Source organism: Sander lucioperca, chromosome 16 (assembly GCF_008315115.2).
Source record: "Sander lucioperca isolate FBNREF2018 chromosome 16, SLUC_FBN_1.2, whole genome shotgun sequence".
Lineage (NCBI taxonomy): Eukaryota > Metazoa > Chordata > Actinopteri > Perciformes > Percidae > Sander > Sander lucioperca.
In genome coordinates, this window is record NC_050188.1 from 11,317,317 (window position 1) to 11,339,692 (window position 22,376).

The following is a 22,376-nucleotide window of genomic DNA, read 5'->3' on the forward strand; positions in this document are numbered from 1 at the left end:
CTGTTATTATAAATACTAGATTATAGAAGATAGATTGACATCCCCGGCGGGAGACTTAGCTACAATTAGCCACAAGTTAGCTGACGTGTGCTAACCATGGATGTATTAAGAGAACAGTTCTAACCTCTGCCAAAACAGCACAGCTTAGGCCTACATTAAAAGTTAACACTAAACCAGCCTGCTTCTACGTGAAAAAAAAGATGATGATGAAACTGATGATGCAAAAATCGTCATTTTGCATCATCGGAGGCTTTTTTATTTTTTATTAGGTTAAAAAAAAAATGTACTTTTGTTTTTGCCTTTAGTCTCTAGCCTCTGGCCAAGAAAGCCTCTGATGATGCAAAATGACGATTTTTGCATTTTTGGTTTTTTCCAGACACACAGTACAGCTATCTCTCGTCTCAGGGGGACATGAGGGAGGGAAGCACGGTCATTTGAAAATACTACTGAGTTTCTACTGATACAAAGCTTAATTTTCCTCGCCACTGTCGCACTAAATGCTTGCTCCTGGGGGAATTACTGGAATTGTTAGGTCTTTGTATATTATAGAGTGTGGTCTAGACCTACTCTGTAAAGTGTCTTGAGATAACTCTTGTTATGATTTGATACTATAAATAAAATTGAATTGTATGTGTTTCCTGCAGATGTTGAGCAGCTGTCGGTGGTTAAAGAAGAGGTTCCCCCTGAGCAGCAGGAGTGTAGCTCCAGTGTGGACCAGCAGGAGTCAGAGCCCCCCCTAAACATTAAAGAGGAACAGGAGGAACTGTGGAGCAGTCAGGAGGGAGAGCAGCTTCAAGGGCTGGAGGAGGCTGATATCACCAAGTTCTCATTCACTCCTGTCCCTGTGAAGAGTGAAGATGATGAAGAGGAAGCTCAGTCCTCACAGCTTCATCAGAGACAAACTCAACACATGGAAACAGAAGCTGATGGAGAGGACTGTGGAGGACCAGAACCAGCCAGGAACTCACATCCACTTTTACAACCAGAGACTGAAGACCAGACTGGAGACTCTTCTGAACCTGAGGCTGATGACAGTGCTGATTGGAAGGAGACCAGAGAACCTCAGTCAGCTTTAAACTCTCTGAAATATGATTCAACATGTAAGAAAACATTCAGCTGCTCTGAATGTGGGAGAAGATTTGGCCGCAAGGAAAGTCTGAAGAGACACATGATAACTCACACAGGAGAGAAGCCTTTTAGCTGCTCAGTTTGTAATAAATATTTTACACAGAGAGGAAGTTTACAAAAACACATGAGAACTCACACAGGAGATAAACCTTTTAGCTGCTCAGTCTGTAAGAAATCTTTTACACTGAATGAAAATTTACGGTCACACATGAGAACTCACACAGGAGAAAAACCTTTCAGCTGCTCAGTCTGTAAGAAATCTTTTAAACATAGTGGAAGTTTACGTCTACACGTGATAACTCACACAGGAGAGAAGCCTTTTTGCTGCTCTGAGTGTGGTAAAGCTTTCACTGTTAGTGGAATACTGAAGAGACACATGATGACTCACACAGGAGAAAAACCTTTCAGCTGCTCAGTTTGTAAGAAATCTTTTGCACAGAGAGGAAATTTAAAGGAACACATGAGAATCCACACAAGAGAGAAAAGATTCAGCTGCAGTGTTTGTAACAAAAGATTTGCCTGGCGTTATGATGTCAAAACACATAAGTGTGTTGGTCAGATGGAAACAGAAGCTGATGGAGAGGACTGTGGAGGACCAGAACCAGCCAGGAACTCACATCCACTTTTACAACCAGAGACTGAAGACCAGACTGGAGACTCTTCTGATCCTGAGACTGGTGACATGGAATAACGTTTGTGCCTTTAAGTCCAAGCAAAACTTCTCCAGTATCAAACAAAAATCTCTATGTACCAACATCTAGATAGAAGACATTATATTGTGTGATAGGAAAAAGTACATGTATCAATATGGGAGTTTATTCAATACACATTGGGTTCATGTTTTGATTTTGTGTATCATGGTTAAGCACAATTTAGGCCCAGCAGTCTCAGAGAGGAGACTTTTCTCTCTGAGTCAGTGAAATCATTTGAAGTCAACCATCTGTTGACTAGCATGTATGTTAGTAGTTATTGTCTGGGTCACAACGACCTAGGTGTACTTAAGGAAGATGAGAGGACTGTTAGAAGTTAAAATATCACCAGTTCAGGTCCATCTAAATATGTAACAAACATGAAGTAACTGGGCGTGAATTTGTCAAACTGACACCGTCCAAAATGTTGTATATAAAGAGAGAAATTTTGGGTATCTATACTTTACTGGAGTAATTCTTTTACAGCAGACTTTTACTTCTACTCCTTACATTTTAAAATAGCCTCGTTACTCCTATTTCAGTTTGTCTTGTTTTCATTCTGGCTTGTCATCGTTAAAAAAAACCCACCAAAAAAACCCCAAAAATCTATCCTGATAAATCGCACCATCCAGATAGAGTGAATTTGATTGTGGTTGGATAAGAAGTATAAACTTATACCATTCTGACAGCCTATTGGTTTGTACGCGATCCATCGCACCTGCACATGACACAAATCACGTCACACTCCAGCAAGGAAATAACAGACGGATGTAGCCTAGTACGAAGATGTCCGTGGCAGAGACTCCAGAGAACTCGAGCGAAATGTCCCAACCAATCACCAGCGAGGAGGTTGGGAGCCAGGAAGACCAGCCAACCCTTCTACATCCCTGGCCGAACCTGGAAGAATTTTTCTAAATGGTTGGATGCAAAAACAACTCCTTTTGAAAGCGCTGCAACCTCTGCTAACCCAAGTACCACGAGCTAATTGTTTCCAAAACTCGCCGTCTAATTTGAAAAAAATCATATTTTTTTTCCCCCTTACATTACTTTTACTTTTATACTTTAAGTAGTTTTGAAACCAGTTCTTTTACACTTTTACTTGAGTAAAAAGCTTGAGTTGATACTTCCACTTCTACAGAAGTCTTTTTAAACCCTACAATGCCTATAAAAAGTATTCACCCCTCTTGGATGTTTCACCCTTTTTGTTTCTTTTATACATGACATCATGGTCAATATAATTTGGCTTTTTTGACAATAATTTACAAAAGAAACCTCTTTAATATCAAAGTGAAAACGGATTTTTACAAACTAATGTCAATTAATTAAAAATATATAAAGTAAAGAAGATGATTGCATAAATATTCACCCCCTTTAAAGTGACTGACGTAATTCAACAGAAGTCCAGCTAGTTGATGCCCTTGCCGTGCGTTCACGGACATCGGAAAAACGTTTTTCCGAGTGAAGACGTCACCATTCACGTCCCTTCCTGTGGGAATCAGTGGTGGGAAACTCGGGCCAGATTTTGCTAACCGAGTTTCCCAGTTGGTGACGCGTTGTTGACAGCTGACGACTTTGGTTCACTGAACATATTTCAATGACAATAAACTTATTTATTGTGGACAAACGCCTCTGCTGAGAAACATACACAGACATAACATGTTTCAGATTATTCATAAATAAGCCTATGTATGAAAAGAAACAACACATTATCCATGTCCTTTCCCATTCGTTGTCCTGCAGACAACACAAACACCTGACGATGTGCTGTTTGTATGCTCGCATAAGAAAACAGCAGCAAATTATTGTGGCCTCCATGTTTTCACACACCTGATGCTCCTAGGCTATGGCCAACAGTTGGTGGCAGTCATGCAACAAGTTGTTATGCCAAACGCCAATATAACAGAAGAAGAAGAACACGCACACTGACCATGTGAACGCTGGTAGTCGGAAAAACAACGTAATGTTATTCCGAGGTGGCATGAACGCGCCAATAGTGTCACAATTAGTGAAATGGAGATCACCTGAGTTCAGCTGATGTGTGTCAAGTGATTGTAGTAGAAAAAACACCTGTCTGGGAGTTCCAGTCTCCAATACAATTGCAACATGAAGAAAAAAAGAACACTACAAGCAACTTTTCAAGCAAGATCATTGAAAAGTACAAGTCAGGAGATGGCTACAAAATGATTTCCAACTCACTGGACATCCCACAGAGTTCAGTTAAATCCATCATTCAGAAATGGATGGAGTATGGCACTTGTTTAAATCTGCCTAGAGCTGGCCGTCCTCACAATCTGAGTGACCGGGCAAGAAGAAGACTGGTGAGGGAGGCCACCAAGACACCTACGACCTAAAAGCTTCAGTGGCTCAGATGGGAGAGACTGTACATACAACAATTGTTGCCCGGGTTCTTCACCAGTCAAAGCTGTATGGGAGAGTGGCAAAGAGAAAGCCACTGTTGAAAAAAGCTCATATGAAATCTCGCCTGGAATTCGTCCAAAGGAATGTGCTAGACTCCACGGTCAATTGGAAGAAGGCTCTTTGGTCTGATGAGACAAAAATTTAGCTTTTTGGCCATCAGACTAGACACTATGTTTGGGGAACACCAAACACTGTACATCACCACAAACACACCATCTCCACCGTGAAGCATGGTGGTTGCAGCATCATGCTCTGGGGATGCTTCGCAGCAGCAGGCCCTGGAGGGCTTGTAAAGGTAGAGGGGAACATGAATGCAGAAATATATCGCCAAATCCTGGAGGATAATCTGACTCAGTCTGCAAGAGAACTACAACTTGGGAGAAGATTTATTTTCCAGCAAGACAACGACCCCAAGCATACAGCAAAAGCTACACAGAAATGGTTCAAAGACAACAAGTTGAATGTTCTGGAGTGGCCAAGTCAAAGCCCAGATCTCAATCCAATCGAGAATTTGTGGCTGGACTTGAAAAGAGCTGTTCACGCCCGATCCCCGAGCAACTTGAGCTGTTTTGGAAGGAAGAATGGAGAAAAATAGCAGTGTCCAGATGTACCAGCCTGATTGAAACATATCCACACAGACTCAGTGCTGTAATTGCAAACAAAGGTGCATCTACTAAATACTGACCTGAAGGGGTGAATATTTATGCAATCATCTTCTTTAACTTATATATTTATATAAAAATCCGTCTTCACTTTGATATTAAAGGTTTTTTTGTTTTTTCATTTCCATTATATTGACCATGATTTCATGTATAAAAGAAACATGAACCTCTGTATAAATAAAATGAATAAAACCTCCACAATTCAATGAGAGTGATGATCCAATCCATTTTACTTGCAAAAGGCGTTTTCCATGTTATTTTTGAGGCAATTTGGTTTTAAGTAACCTATATTTATGATACAGAAACTTTGAAAACTCTTAAAACTTAAGAGGAAGTTCCAGTAAACCATAGAGCTTTTATTGTGAAGGGGAAAGCGGAAGTGGATAAAGTGTAGTATTGACTGTGTTGTGGTTGAATAAAGTGAGCCGTGCAGTGCCGTCTCTGTTCCGCCATTGGACGCCCGTGTTTCTTTATTTTATAGTCAGACCTGAGTCTAGGCAACAGAAGAAACCCTCGGTTACATTAGTAAACAAACATCTGCCCGGAAGTTGTTGGTACGACCCGGAATAGCGTCCGTCCCCGGAACTAACGTTAAGTGTTTGTGTGTCACATCGTGGTGAGGACGGCGGAGTAAAAGGCGCCAGTGTTTAGTTTCTTAAGAAGAAAGAAAGGTCCCAAACTGCTGGATGTGGTTTTAAAAGCTGGAACAAAGCTACACAGAGCAGGTTGGTTTTCTCTTTTAATGTCGCAGGGAGTCGGTGCTAAAGCTAAGGTTAGCCGCTAGCAGCTAGCTCCTGCTAAGCTAACGTGTTGTTGTATTTCCTGAAACAGGTCGGGGAGAAGAGGAGCAGAGCCGCGAGGAACTTTAACATGAAGTCTGAGAGGAAGCTGTCAGCGGACCAGGGGACAGGTGGGACACGTTTACATCTGAAATATATAGAAATATATACAAGCTATGTGTCTATACATGGATATAGAAGCTGTTTCCATGGCTGGTAAAAGGGAATATTCCTGTTAGTAACTTACAAATTACTAAAAGCTGGGCTCGGTCTTTAGGAGTTTTAGCATTTATTCACCGACAGATCAACTGTAAACAGACTGTGCTGCTACGTTCTCATCTGTAACTTTACTGCTACTTCATACTCATCAACAAACACACCTCCCTCTCTCTCTTTTCATCTCTCTCTCCAATGCACACTCGTAAACAAGACGGCTGGAGCAGCCGCTGTTTGCGCATCACGCATAGTTTAAGTGTGTTATTGTGTGTGTGTGTGTGTGTGTGTGTGTGTGTGTGTGTGTGTGTGTGTGTGTGTGGCTTTGTGTGTGTGGCTGTGTGTGTGTGTGTGTGTGTGTGTGTGTGTGTGTGTGTGTGTGTGTGTGTGTGACACTGTTTCTGCCGCTGTGTACGAGAACTATCATGCGGCACGTGTGTGCTGAAGACAACAAGTGGACACCCGTCCCGTGCGTCGGTTCCCTGGATGTATAATAATAACGGTCAGCTCATTGTCCAGATGCTCTCCCGTTGTTTTTACGTTCATAACCGTAGGCGGTGCACAAAAACAGCTAGGCGCTGCGCCTAAGCTGGAAAACCCTGCATTTAGCTAATAAGCATTCAGCCCACCTATTCCTTCTACCTGTCCACCCTAATATAGCAGGCTAGAACCGGCCCTGGTGTTAAATCTACTCTGAAGCAGCAATGCAGGACGTGTGAATTAGGACTGCACGATATGAGGAAAAGCTGCGATGTGCGATAACATTGTTTAATATTGCGATGACGATATGACTTGCGATAAATATTCAAATGTGAATATTAGCTATACTGTTCCCACGTCTTAGTGCTTTAATAGGTTCTTTGCGAACCTAAACATTGAATAGCCTATTCCCACTGAATAAAGAAATCAAATAGATCATTTTTGACATGCTTTTATTGAACTAATTACACATAAATGAGGCATTATAACTATAAGAAATTAACGTTCGACGAAAATCTTTTAAACTGACCTTTTGTTGATCTGAAATGAAGACAGATTCCGCAACTGCACGGCCTATTTCTCTCTTAAAATGTTTTCAGAAACACGTTTCGGTGAACTATTTTAGTCCAATATGAGATCGGATTCTGAACGAGCCGCCATGACAGTCTGGCTGGGAATTCCCCAAGGGGGTCAGCTTCTCCTCGGACCGCGAACCTCCTATGGCGCTATTTTAATGCTACAAAGCGATCACCCCCCGTTAGCATTCCATTGACTGCCATTCATTCTGACGTCACTTTGACAGAGAATAACTTTACATCTGAAGAGTTTAAAGACTCTATTTGTCCGTTGTTTATTTCTAAAGAAACACGACAATGTATAAAAGGCTCCATTACCTTGTACCTCACGTTATGGCTCCGTAGCAGACGTTTTTATAAAAATAGGCTAACGATTGGGTCATAACCACGAGACTTACTGTCTCATAGTAGAGGAATTACCGTATAGTACAGGAGAAGCTCTCAGGCAGTTTGGACTTCCATTAGCTGTTTAAGTTTAATTACTAATGTTAACTATCATTTTAGTGATCAATAATTAGCCTGTGTCTATGTTATCTCCTTACATATACCTACGCTCTCCGTCTCTGCTAGATTGGGAATGATTGAGATTTCTCTTGGCACAGCTACCAGAAGACTTCCAACTTTCAGACAGGTTGCTCACGTCACATCTACGTCTTCAAGCTCAGTTGGAGGCTGCTCAGTAACGCTCAGCCATCACCGGGAAAGAGACTTCACTGGTCTCCGTCCAGAGACACGGGACCTGTTGGTCCGTTCTTATATACAGTCTATGGAATTTCTGGAGAAAAAAGAACCACATGACGCGTTCGTCCAATCAGCTGCCGGTATTCATTTTCTGTGAAATAATCAGACTGTTAATGGAAACAATACAGAGCAGCGCCGCCTGCTGCTATGGAGATGTATTACGCTTCGCGTCGTCTCAGTGTGTAAACTGTTTTCCCTTATTCATCGTGTCAGGATGTCTGTTGCGATGTGTTCATCGCGCTAGTTCATATCGCGATGACGATGACAATTCGATGTATCGTTCAGCCCTAGTGTGAATGCAGCCTAAAGCAGCCTTTAGAAACTTCAACAGGTCTGTGGTGAACCGTGGGCTTCGTCTTAGAGCTACGCTTCCTTCTGACTAACAACAGAAGCTTGTTAACTACTAACAAAACCCCAGATATATTTAGTCTACAGTCATTGAAGACAAACAAAATCAACATATCCTTAAATTTGAGGAACTGTCTTCTTAAAATTGTTGCTGAATCATTTTCAGTGTTGGATTTTGCCACGTTTAATGGAATTGTAGATGTTAAATTGTACAAATATTCACACTGTGTTTCAGCTTTACCTCAAGATGTTCTGGAAGTGATTGTTGGTGAAGAGGAGCAGCAGGAGTGTAGCTCCAGTGTGGACCAGCAGGAGGCAGAGCCCCCCCCACACATTAAAGAGGAACAGGAGGAACTGTGGAGCAGTCAGGAGGGAGAGCAGCTTCAAGGGCTGGAGGAGGCTGATATCACCAAGTTCCCATTCACTCCTGTCCCTGTGAAGAGTGAAGATGATGAAGAGGAAGCTCAGTCCTCACAGCTTCATCAGAGACAAACTCAACACATGGAAACAGAAGGTAATTGTGATGTTTTGAAGGAGAGCGGAGAACCTCCGTCAGGTTTGAGAAGTCATGAGACTGTGTGTTGATGTGATCACACAGCAAACATTAACGCTTATAGACAAATAATCAGTGCAACTGTCTTCTGTTATCAGAGCCTGTGGAAGCATGTAGATGTTAAGCTCTATTGTGTAAGAATTTCTTCCATCTAGCGGTGAAATTGTATATGACAACCAACTGAATATTACTTTCTAGCCCCTCTTATTCCGAGCACATTTTAACTCCTACTGTGGCCGTATTATTTAAGAAGTATGACTTTGTAATAATAGTTTTACGTTATTTTGGTACCATTTCATTGCTAACATCAGCTATCAGGTTCCCAAACACATGCAAGCTAATGTTAGTAAAGTATCAGTGCTATCGTTATTCTGTATATTGTATGAGATTAATAGTGTAAGGCAATGTTTACAGCTTAAGAGAGAAGCAACGGAGGTTTGTGTTTTTCATATATTTCTCTGAGCAGTATGAACAATCATGTCAATGAAAACCGAAAAAACGTTTACACGCAGCTGTTCTAGCTGTAACTAGTCTGTGTTACAACTCCATTACGTGAGTTGTCTGCCAGGGAAATCACGACACATATGATTACGTTTATGTTACAAGGTATACTATAAAACTTCGAATTTACACAAAGGCAGAATTACCTGTCTAGAAGAAAGCCGGCAACTTCAGGGTCCCTTTTTAAAATCCTTGCTCTTTATGAGGTCTTTCCATCTTGGAAAAGCCACTCCAATATTAACTTTGGTATTGTTGCTTTGCCTGTCGCGCTGTCGTTTTAATTCTCTTTTTAACTTCCTTGGCGACTCCGTTACATGTCCTCTCCCTCCCTGGCATTCGTCACGGTGCCACTGAGTATAAAAGCGCGAAAGGCTGAGGTATGTCCCTCTTTGGCTAGTGTATTTTAAAGATGGAGGCGCAACGTGGCGGCTGTCATTCGAGCGAGTCGCTCGTATGTATTCTGAATGATTCTGAACGGCAGATTCTATACATACAAGAATACTTTGATTAGTTGGTGGAAGTAATTACACATGAATCAGCACATATTTGTGAAAGAACAAAAGGGGCTTTGCTAAGAATCAACTCAAAAAATTACACAATGGAGCTTTAAACAGAAGAGGCCCCAGAATGGAGCCTTGGGGAACTCCGCATTTCATATTTGTCTGCTCAGATGTTTATCTATAGACACAAAGTAGTCCCTATTCTTTAAGTAGGATTCAAACTAGACCAGAAAATTAAATAAGAATAAGATAAGCCTGAGGAATAATATAGTACTTATACAGCACTCGGGCTGAAAGTTAAAATGCAGAAACGTGAAATATATATTTTTTTTACCACGTAAAGAGCTTTGAAAAGAGACTCTGTACTGTTCATGCTGTTTCTCTGTGTCTGTGTTAACATCTCTCTCTGTGTGTTTCCTGCAGATGTTGAGCAGCTGTCGGTGGTTAAAGAAGAGGTTCCCCCTGAGCAGCAGGAGTGTAGCTCCAGTGTGAAACAGGAGGAGCCAGAGGCCCCCCCACACATTAAAGAGGAACAGGAGGAACTGTGGAGCAGTCAGGAGGGAGAGCAGCTTCAAGGGCTGGAGGAGGCTGATATCACCAAGTTCCTATTCACTCCTGTCCCTGTGAAGAGTGAAGATGATGAAGAGGAAGCTCAGTCCTCACAGCTTCATCAAAGACAAACTCAACACATGGAAACAGGAGCTGATGGAGAGGACTGTGGAGGACCAGAACCAGCCAGGAACTCACATCCACTTTTACAACCAGAGACTGAAGACCAGACTGGAGACTCTTCAGAGACTGAAGTCAGTGACGGTGATTGGGAGGAGAGCACTCAGTCAGGTTTAAACTCTCTGAAACATGATTCGAGGTGTAAGAAAACATTCAGCTGCTCTGAGTGTGGGAGAAGATTTGGCCGCAAGTCACATCTGAAGATACACATGAGAATCCACACAGGAGAGAAACCTTTTAGTTGCTCATTTTGTAAGAAATCTTTTACACAGAGAGGAAGTTTACAGAAACACATGACAGTCCACACAAGAGAGAAAACATTTAGCTGCAGTGTTTGTAACAAAAGATTTGCCTGGTGTCTACAGCTCAAAAGACATAAATGTGTCGGGCGTCAGTCATCACAGCTTCATCAGAGTCAAACTGAGGAGAACAGAGAGGCAGAGTCTGAACCTCAGTCAGCTTTAAACTCTCTGAAACATGATTCAAGGCGTGATGAATCATTCAGCTGCTCTGAGTGTGGGAGAAGATTTGGCCAAAAGGGAAATCTAAACAGACACATGATGACTCACACAGGAGAAAAACCTTTTAGCTGCTCAGTCTGTAATGAATCTTTTGCACAGAAAGGAGATGTACAGAGACACATGAGAACTCATACAGGAGAGATGCCTCTCAGCTGCTCTGAGTGTGGGAGAAGATTTAAGGACAGGAGAAATCTGATGAGACACGTGAGAACTCACACAGGAGAAAAACCTTTCAGCTGCATGTTTTGTAAGAAGTCTTTCACACAGAGAGGAAATTTACAGACACACATAATCATCCACACCGGAGAGAAGCCTTTCAGCTGCTCGGTCTGTACGAAATCTTTTGCCCGGATCGGAGACTTACAGAGACACAGGAGAACTCACACAGGTGAGAGGCCGTTCAGCTGCACAGTCTGTAGCAAATCTTTCACACAGAGTGGAGATGTGCAGAGACACATGAGCGTCCACAGGAAAGAAGAAGAAGAAGGAGGAGGAGGACGAAGATGAAGACCAACTACACACAGCTTATTCCAGCAGGGCTGCTGTCTGGCTGCAACCAACGATTATTTTCATTGTTTGTTAAAGGGTAACTTTGTTGTTTTTCAACCTGGACCCTGTGTTTTCTATGCACATGTGTCTAAAGCACTATTCGCACGGGATTAGTATCACCTGGTGACCTCTAGTTATTTGTAATAATTAAAGACGTTGTCTGTGATCTTAATCCCGTGTCTGTAAGTTGTGAAGAAAAAATTCCCCCGCAATTGTCCGTATTCCCCCGAACACTGATGATAACATTAGTCCTGTGTGAATCGACGTGTGATTTGGCAGGGTTGTATATCATTTTTCAATGTTTATGATTCCTGTGCGCCTTTTTTATCCGTCTGGCAACAGCCAACGTAGTCTGGTCCACTGTCAACCAGAGACCTCCGTCCCCGAGTTGACGAGCTCCCCGCGGCTTCCTCCGAGGGCTGACGGTGATGCTGTGTGGGCGCCACTGCGGCGGTGATGATAGGGTATGAGCCTACGGTAACCTCTAACGGGCCTGACCCAAAAAGATACAGAACCCCGAAACGAGTGTGGTGCAGCGGCCTCGCCCTGGCCGTCCTCCGGGCGCCTCCGGGTACCCAACTCGCGGGTACAGATATGTCAGTAAATTCAAGTAAAAGCATGCCTCGCTTATCGTGTGCGAATGCCCCACAAGAAACTCAGATGTGGGGAGGGTAATTTCTAAATTACACGAGGTCCCCAGATGATACTAAACCTGTGCGAATAGGGCTTAAGTGACTGGCTCAGTGTTGAGTGTGAACGCTGTAACCGGCAGCCCGTGAACCGGGCTGCAATGTAACCCTACGCGACAAATGTTTGAGTTAGCATCCACTAAATGTTACAGAGTGGTCTGGCTGCAGACAGCCACTGTGGAGGTCGCTTTCTGCTCCACCGTCAGGCGGATCAGGACAGAAAATAACGTTCGGAAATCAGGGGTCTTCAAAGTTTTTTAAGCCAAGGAGCCCTTAACTGTAAGAGAGACGGATCAGGGACCCCCTGTTGTAAAAGATTAAGTTGCATAATAAACTGGGCCTACACTAACAAGTAGGGCGGCCTAAAGCCTTTATACATGAGTTTTTTTGCATAGTATTACTATTAAAATACCCAAATAATTGTTGGCATGATTTTATGAATCATGTTTTTATTGTTGAACAGACAAAAAACTGGATCTGTGAAAGGCTACCTTACCTAGGCCAGTCAGCCTATCAGCAGTGGGGATTTATATTTTGTAGTATTGTTTTATTATATAGTGTGGTCTAGACCAGTGGTTCCCAACCTGGGGTCCGGGGACCCCTCAGGGGGGCGGCAAAGATCACAGGGGGGGCGCAAGTCTTTATCTGGTTTGAGGTTGAGGTAAAAACATTTTTTAAATGTTAAACAAATTATGATAATACACTAGAATATATAATGTATACAAAAGTCTGTATAAAAACTATATATTTTTGTTCTCGCTTAACATTGTAGGCAGGCTACTTAGTAGGCCAAACCTCCGGGACCTCTTAACCTGGGACCCTGCTGTCATCAGGTCAGCTGCTAGCTGCTAGCTGCTAGCTGCTATCATCCTTGTTTTTCCTGCCGCCACGGCATCACTATTTTATGAATGAAACATGGCGGAGAAACGTAAAAGTGCTGATAACTCCTCTGTATCAAAAAAGATAGTAAGGCTCTCGAGAGTTACCTCGACTTCGGTTTTGGAGGGGGGGCTCAGCTTTTCTTAGACATAAGTAAGGGGGGCGCCAAGGATAAAAGGTTGGGAACCACTGGTCTAGACCAGTGTACTTTAGAGGACTGCAGGGGTTACGGGACATTTTTTGCAAAATGTTTTTCAGTTACAAGGCTGTAGTTACTTCTACTGTCTCTTTTTTTTCTCCAAATTTGTCTCTTTTTTTCAAAGTTTTTGTCGCTGTTTTTGAAGTTTGTAAATAGGGCTGAACGATTAATTGCATTTGCGATAATATCGCGATATGTTAAAACGCGATTTCCTGATTAGCGGTTAGCTCCGGTGGAGGAGCTGCCACTGAGAGGGGTAACAGTCAGACTGATAAATGACGTTCGGGGAGCTTTCACAGCAGCGTGGCCGCCGTGTTTCAACAGTTTTATTAGTCCAGTTAATCCCATAATATTATTCTTTGTTGAATAATACAGAAGACAAAGAGCTTAAAAAAATAATCGAATCGCAATATTTGGGGAAAAAATCGCAATTAGATTATTTTCAAAAATCGTTCAGCCCTATTTGTAACCTTTTTCAAGGTTTTGTCGTTTGTTTTGACCTATTCTTGCTTTTCTTGCTTACTTTTTTTATTTTTTCTTCACTTTTTTCTGTCGCCCTAGTGTTGCCTTCCTTCCGTCTTTTTCCAAGGTTTTTCGCCTTTTCTCATCAGCATTTAAATATTTTCCAGGTCCAAGGCTGTTGTTTAGTAAACCTATCGCTGACATCGCTGTATTCTTCCTCTTTATATAGACTTTTTTTTTTTCTACCAAAAGTTATTTGCGCTGGTTGGGGGGTACATGGCTTAAAAACACTGTTCAAAGGGGGAACATTATTGAAAAAGCTGGAGAACCAGTGCTCTATGGTGAAAACCCAGCGCAAAGCACAGTGTGTGATCTAGACCTGCTGCATCTGTACAGTGTGCTGAGATAACTCCTGTTATGATTTGATGCTGTAAATAAAGTTGATTTGAAGGTACCGTTGGCCAATCAAGAGTTGAGTTGGTGCTTGATGCTTTTGGACAATAAATGATATAGTTAAACAATGAACAAATCTGAAATTAACAGCAGACAATAACAGCAAGTAACATTACTAATAATACATACATGTAATTTATAAATTAATATAATTTATTCCACCAGTCTTTCTTTCTTCAATGATTGCATTTTTATTTATTTCATGAGGATTTATTTTGTCACACTAGAGAGAAAAGACCGGCAGTAACCGTTTCCCAGCTTGTCTGGCTCTTAATGTGATTGTCATTCTTTTTATTTATTTATTTTTTTCTTTAGGGACAGTGCATATTAATAAATATTTCTGTCAATATGCCAGAATTAGCCAGAAGGCTATTATCATCTGCAGTCTCCAGTGATTCTCTGCTCTGTGATCTTCAGCTCATTAGACAGTCGGTTAGCTCCATCTAGTGGACAGAGAGCAGAACTCCATCTTATTACTCAGTTCATTGCTACTAAAAATGCCAGAATTAGCCAATTTATTTATTTTGTCATACGTAAAAAAAGAGAAAAGACAGGAAAGGCAGTAACAGTTTCCCCTCTGAGGATCAATAACATGATTTCATATCTCGAAATATATTTAAGAAATACATAAAATGTATAAAAACCTACATGAATCCATCAGTACAGTCCAAGTGTGTGTGTGTGTGTGTGTGTGTGTGATGTGATGTGATGTGATGTGATGTGAGGTGTGTTCCTGTGTGTGTGTGTGTGTGTGTGTGTGTGTGTGTGATGTGATGTGATGTGATGTGATGTGAGGTGTGTTCCTGTGTGTGTGTGTGTGTGTGTGTGTGTGTGTGTGTGTGTGTGTGTGTGTGTGTGTGTGTGTCTGTGATGTGTGTGTGATGTGAGTTCCTCTTTGTGTGTGTGCTTGTGTGTGTGTGTGTGTGTGTGTGATGTGTGTTCCTCTTTGTGTGAGTGTGTGTGTGTGTTTGTTTGGACTAAAAAAGGTTGCACATGATCTTGGTAAGCAACTTTTAGTGCATAAAAAGTGAAAAAATGAAGGAGTTGAACCTCATAGTTAAATACGAAATGAGTGGAAAACTACTGTATTCTTCGGGCCTGTGTGTTCATGAAAGAAATAAAAATTAAGAATAAAGAAGACTTTTATTTTGACAGCGGTCCCCCCGGAAGTGGTGTTTGTTGTTGTTTCCCCGTGAGGAGAGAAGCCGTTAGCTGAATCCAGATCAGGGAATCCCAAACAGCGTTTGTTAGTTTGTTGATCAGAGATGGAGCGACACCGGGAACACACGGAGGAGACCAAGCCGAGGGGAGAAGGTTAGTCTGACAATCTATATGCTCTCACAACCACGCTAAGCTAACGCTAGCCTGCTAGCTGCTAGCATGCAGCTAGCTCCTGAAGCTAATGTGTTTTTATCAGCGTCACGGTCCTTCAGCTGTTCGTCTGATCCTGTCAAGGACCGGCTGGTTGGGACACGTGTCTGTCCACAGGAGCCTGTTTATAAACGTCAACAACTTGTGTGTTACTGGATGTACTGGCTCTTTAAAAAAGTATTTCAACAGGTAGAAAGTTCAGTGTGGCCTATAATCTGTCAGATAAAAAGCCTCATAAATGAAATCAAGTCATTTTGAGGCAGAAACAACATTTTTAAACACAAGAAGAGATCACTAACATCATGATATTACGACGATGACTACAAGAAAAACTTTCATTCAACATTTAAACAGATGGCAAAAGTACTCACTTCCCGTTCTCAAGTAAAAGTACAGATACTTGTGTTAAAAAATACTCTTGTGAAAATAGAAGTTGTGATTTAACTTCTTTACTCAAGTAAAAGTAACAAAGTACAGGCTTGGAAATTTACTTAAAGTATAAAAGTAAAAGTTGCCTTGCGAATGACAAGCTACCTGGACCACATTACTAGAGGTCAAGCTGAGACACTTCAGTGGACATGGAACAAAGGCTCTTTATTATATATATATATATATATATATATATATATATATATATATATATATATATATATATATATATATATATATATATATATTGCTTACATCCGTGAATGAATGCCGCCGAATCTGTTGAGTCGTCTTGTAGTGGTGCGTCAAGTGCAACATATATTCCCATCCAATTAGATTGAATTTGGTATTGATGACGCAAAAAATAATAACGGTAACTCCACTGAAATTATTTGAAACTAAAGTAACGAGCCAATTTTGTAAAATGTAAGGAGTAGAAAATACTGATATTTGTGTTAAAAATGTAAGGAGTAAAAGTTAAAAGTCGGCACAAATATAAATAGTAAAGTAACAATATCTGAAAAATCTACTTGAGTACTTGTTGCTAGCTGCACTTTCACAGCAGTTACTAGGTCACCAGATGATCAGATCTGTTTTGTAGGACTATATGTAAATATCCCATATTTGCATACTTGAGATAAACTGCTAAATTACTCTGTGGGATAGTCGAGTGAGATGGCATCCTCCGGGTTATCAAGTGGGCTACAAAGCTGTAGCGGAGCCAAACTAGCGAAATTTTTCAATATTTAACTTTTCCGTTAACGTTAAATCAAAACACAGATAGAGGTTATCAAAGCTCAATGCAGGTAAACGTCCTGGCTTAGAGGCGCATTACCGCCACCATGTGGTCTGGAGTCGCTACACTCTCATCAGTCTCACTCGGGAGCGGCTAAGACAAGTGCATAGTGGTCTGGTGTTTGGCTTGATATCAAACCATGAAACTGAGCAGAGCCTCATCCTCTCTAAATGGTGCAGCAAGTTATCTTACCTTCCAGCTCGGAGATTTTCTCAGACAGACGGACACAGCTTTTACAGCCAGAGCAGAGTGGAGGCATGAGGGTTTTTTATGAGTATCTTTAAGATTTGTATTAATTAATGTCTGTCTGTTTGTTTCAGATTTACCTCCAGACGTTCTTAAAGTGATTGTTGGTGAAGAGGAGCAGCAGGAGTGCAGCTCCAGTGTGGACCAGCAGGAGCCAGAGCCCCCCCCACACATTAAAGAGGAACAGGAGGAACTGTGGAGCAGTCAGGAGGGAGAGCAGCTTCAAGGGCTGGAGGAGGCTGATATCACCAAGTTCTCATTCACTCCTGTTACTGTGAAGAGTGAAGATGATGAAGAGGAAGCTCAGTCCTCACAGCTTCATCACAGACAGACTCAACACATGGAAACAGAAGCTGATGGAGAGGACTGTGGAGGACCAGAACCAGCCAGGAACTCACATCCACTTTTACAACCAGAGACTGAAGACCAGACTGGAGACTCTTCTGATCCTGAGACTGATGACAGTGCTGATTGGAAGGAGACCAGAGAACCTCAGTCAGCTTTAAACTCTCTGAAACATGATTCAAGATGTAAGAAAACATTCAGCTGCTCTGAGTGTGGAAGAAGATTTTCGCAGAAGAGATATTTGAGACAACACATGGCAATCCACACAGAGGAGAAACAATTCAGTTGCAGTGTTTGTGACAAAAGATTTGGCCGAAAGTCAAATCTGGAAGATCACATGAGAATCCACACAGGAGAAAAACCTTTCAGCTGCTCAGTCTGTAAGATTTCTTTTACACAGAGTGGAAATTTACGGTCACACATGACAGTCCACACAGGAAAGAAAAGATTCAGCTGCAGTGTTTGTAACAAAAGATTTGCCCGCCGTTCTCGTGTCAAAAAACATAAATGTGTTGGTCAGATGGAAACAGAAGCTGATGGAGAGGACTGTGGAGGACCAGAACCAGCCAGGAACTCACATCCACTTTTACAACCAGAGACTGAAGACCAGACTGGAGACTCTTCTGAACCTGAGACTGATGACAGTGCTGATTGGAAGGAGACCAGAGAACCTCAGTCAGCTTTAAACTCTCTGAAACATGATTCAAGATGTAAGAAAACATTCAGCTGCTCTGAGTGTGGGAGAAGATTTGGCCGCAACTCAAATCTGAAGAGACACATGAGAACTCACACAGGAGAAAAACCTTTTAGCTGCTCAGTTTGTAAGAAATCTTCTACACGAAGTGGAGATTTACAGAAACACATGAGAATCCACACAGGAGAGAAGCCTTTCAGCTGCTCTGAGTGTGGGAGAGCTTTCACTGTAAGTGGAACCCTGAAGAGACACATGAGAACTCACACAGGAGAAAAACCTTTCAGCTGCTCAGTCTGTAAGAAATATTTTACACAGAGTGCAGGTTTACACAAACACATGAGCATCCACAGGAGGAGGATGATGATGAAGAGGAACTTACAGGAACTACACCCGCGCCCCCCAGCGCTGCATGGCCACACACTGCTCTAAATGCCTGAGCTAACTGCCGAGTCAGAAACCTTTGACTGAGGTGTTCACAAAGCCTTTTTTAATTTTCCAAAGCAACTGCCAATAAGTGCATTCAAGGTTCAATCAGAACAGCTTGTAAAGACAGATTATAAAACCAGCGTCAAACTCAGTGAAGACAAAATTCTGAGAATGTGTGCACTTTCTGACTTCATCAGAAAAGCCTGATGGTCGCTCCATAAGTGACAAAACTGATGTTAAAAGATGCTCTATTCCCACTGATTGCTCTGCAGCCACCGCGGTGCTAATGCGTGTCTGTGTGGGGGGGGAGCCGCTAGGAGAGAGAGAGAGAGAGAGAGAGAGAGAGATTGATCTTATTGTCATTGCATATATTACACAACGAAACTTAGTTGGAGCAATCCAGTTTGCAGCATTAAAGGGTAACTACCGCTTTTTAAACACATAGTGTAAATACAGATTTACATGTGAAAATATCTGAGTCTGGTGTGATTAGCACTAGTGACCTCAAAGCTGTTTCTGGTTAAACAGAAAGGTCTTTTGGCGATACCAAAAGGTGACGTGAAAACCTCGAGACTACTGATTGGTCGGAGAGAATCGTCACTAATCACTGCGTCATCATTGCTAGCGACAGACGGGGGTGTCCTGAACAAACCCGCTATTTTTAAACAGTTTAGCCAGCGGTGTTTTTTTGCTGCCTCCAGCTTCTTTAGAAACGAAATGTGTCTTCTGGCTAACAGCCACATGATGAGAATCAAAAACAACACACATTCGATGTTCTGTGCGCGTGTCATGTTAGGTCGTGGCAGTTTCCTGCAGCGTCGCTATGACGACCAGCCACGCTCGCCTCACGCATGAGGCGGTACTAAATCTGCAATGGAAAATGGAGGACGGGGCACCGCGGTCGAGCCAAGCCGAGCTCAAGCAGGTACCATATAGTGGAAAAACGTCATTAGGATCCTGAAAACATGGAGAACATAGGGTCCAGGACGCTGTTTCACAAAAGCAGAATATATCTAATTTATAATAACTGATAAAGCGTGGCTTGACCTAGACTAATCTGTGCAGCTACACGACGGCCAAGCCAGGCTGAGGAGGAGAGACTAGGCTGAGTCAGGCTGAGGAGGAGAGACTAGGTCGAGTCAGGCTGAGGAGGAGAGACTAGGTCGAGTCAGGATGAGGAGGAGAGACTAGGTCGAGTCAGGATGAGGAGGAGAGACTAGGTCGAGTCAGGCTGAGGAGGAGAGACTAGGTCGAGTCAGGAGGAGGAGGAGAGACTAGGTCGAGTCAGGATGAGGAGGAGAGACTAGGTCGAGTCAGGATGAGGAGGAGAGACTAGGTCGAGTCAGGAGGAGGAGGAGAGACTAGGTCGAGTCAGGATGAGGAGGAGAGACTAGGTCGAGTCAGGCTGAGGAGGAGAGACTAGGTCGAGTCAGGCTGAAGAGGAGAGACTAGGTCGAGTCAGGATGAGGAGGAGAGACTAGGTCGAGTCAGGAGGAGGAGGAGAGACTAGGTCGAGTCAGGATGAGGAGGAGAGACTAGGTCGAGTCAGGCTGAGGAGGAGAGACTAGGTCGAGTCAGGCTGAAGAGGAGCGACTAGGTCGAGTCAGGATGAGGAGGAGAGACTAGGTCGAGTCGGGCTGAGGAGGAGAGACTAGGTCGAGTCAGGCTGAAGAGGAGAGACTAGGTCGAGTCAGGCTGAAGAGGAGCGACTAGGTCGAGTCAGGATGAGGAGGAGAGACTAGGTCGAGTCAGGCTGAGGAGGAGAGACTAGGTCGAGTCAGGCTGAAGAGGAGCGACTAGGTCGAGTCAGGATGAGGAGGAGAGACTAGGTCGAGTCAGGCTGAAGAGGAGCGACTAGGTCGAGTCAGGATGAGGAGGAGAGACTAGGTCGAGTCAGGCTGAAGAGGAGCGACTAGGTCGAGTCAGGCTGAGGAGGAGAGACTAGGTCGAGTCAGGCTGAAGAGGAGAGACTAGGTCGAGTCAGGAGGAGGAGGAGAGACTAGGTCGAGTCAGGCTGAAGAGGAGCGACTAGGTCGAGTCAGGAGGAGGAGGAGAGACTAGGTCGAGTCAGGAGGAGGAGGAGAGACTAGGTCAAGTCGGGCTGAGGAGGAGAGACTAGGTCGAGTCAGGCTGAGGAGGAGAGACTAGGTCGAGTCAGGCTGAAGAGGAGCGACTAGGTCGAGTCAGGAGGAGGAGGAGAGACTAGGTCGAGTCAGGAGGAGGAGGAGAGACTAGGTCGAGTCAGGAGGAGGAGGAGAGACTAGGTCGAGTCAGGAGGAGGAGGAGAGACTAGGTCGAGTCAGGAGGAGGAGGAGGGACTAGGTCGAGTCAGGATGAGGAGGAGAGACTAGGTCGAGTCAGGCTGAAGAGGAGAGACTAGGTCGAGTCAGGAGGAGGAGGAGGAGAGACTAGGTCGAGTCAGGAGGAGGAGAGACTAGGTCGAGTCAGGAGGAGGAGGAGGAGAGACTAGGTTGAGTCAGGAGGAGGAGGAGGAGAGACTAGGTTGAGTCAGGAGGAGGAGGAGGAGAGACTAGGTCGAGTCAGGAGGAGGAGGAGGAGAGACTAGGTCGAGTCAGGCTGAAGAGGAGAGACTAGGTCGAGTCAGGAGGAGGAGGAGAGACTAGGTCGAGCCGGTCGATCACAGATTTCCTGATGCTAAAAAGGAGAATACGCATTGTGTGTTCTTTACACAGAGTGAGCAGCAGCTTCTTGTGGAAGTATGATAACGTGAAACTTTACATTATTGTAAAGAAGAAACACGGTCGCTGTGATGAAACAGCGAGAGAAAGCGTTGCAAACAATCATGGACTGACTGAACATGTAAGCAGCCTAAAAATAGACATTATGTGACCACGACTCTGAATTGAAACCGTCATCATACCATTCAAGGAGTTAAGCTACTAATCATTTGCACACATTAACAGTTGTATATTTTGCCTTCAAAGTGGTTCGTAAATGTATATTTTTAGATCATTCAGTCCATTCGCTATTGTCTAAAATGCAGTTTCTCTCTGTTTTATAACAGAGGCCGAGTTCCTTCTTCACATATTATATGCGTTGCTTCCTCTAAAATCTAGAAACTAGTAAATGTAATGCACACTGTAAACAATGACTGTAACTGAGTATTCATCAGTTATTTCCCCCCAGGACAATATAAGGTCATAACTCATTGATGTGTTCTCTCCCTTTTGTTACATCAATGTACAGTAGTCTACACTATATACAGTAGTTACTGGTCCAGTGAACTGTGACTATAATTAAGGAGGATTGTATAATTAGGATAGGTTTTTATAACTGTACAATACTCCCAGATTATAGTCCCAGTTTACTGGAGAGAACACACACTGTGTCCTAAGAATGGCAGATAAAATAAACATGATACTTTATTGTTAAAGAATAGAAAAGAAATAAATGATCTAAAAAGATGTTTTGGTCTCTGAGCAGTCTGCCGTTGTTAGAACCATTATAGAAACACATTTATAGACTTTATATATTACTCTTCATCACTGACTTCATTATAGAAACACATGTATATAGAACTTTATATATTACTCTTAACCTAACACTAACCCAACTGCCGTAATATATTCACCAAACGTCTAACAACAACGTTAACAGCAGTCTTCATACAGCAATATAACAACGACTATCACATGAATAATGTTGAAAATAACAACAGTATTAAACTGAACAGCAATATGTACCTGTTGTATTTTAATGCAGGCTAATAAACATAAGGTAAAAACCACTGCTGAGTGAACAGAAAAGGCTCCAGGATTAATACATCCTGGCTGTTAGCCTGGTCAGTGCAGAATAAATCTCCATGGTAACTTAGCTTCCTCTGCTTTCCTAAAACCGAGTCTAGACTTAAGTCATCCAGGATAACTGGGAAATCCCAGCTTAATCCGCTGTCTAGCTTTTGTGACACACAGTAACATGAAAACCATCTTGTCTTCTGTCCGGATATTGTTGCAAAATATATTCAATTCATGTAATGCATC

The 22,376-nt window shown here is 42.8% G+C and overlaps 1 protein-coding gene across 1 annotated transcript; it reads left to right on the top strand.

Annotated features, from left to right (window-relative positions):
- Positions 1-10,252: 10,252 nt before the first annotated feature.
- Positions 10,253-11,672, top strand: LOC118493376 (oocyte zinc finger protein XlCOF26-like). Its single transcript, XM_035993013.1, has one exon. The coding sequence runs from the start codon at positions 10,277-10,279 to the stop codon at positions 11,342-11,344; it is 1,068 nt and encodes a 355-aa protein (XP_035848906.1). The 5' UTR covers positions 10,253-10,276; the 3' UTR covers positions 11,345-11,672.
- Positions 11,673-22,376: the final 10,704 nt, after the last annotated feature.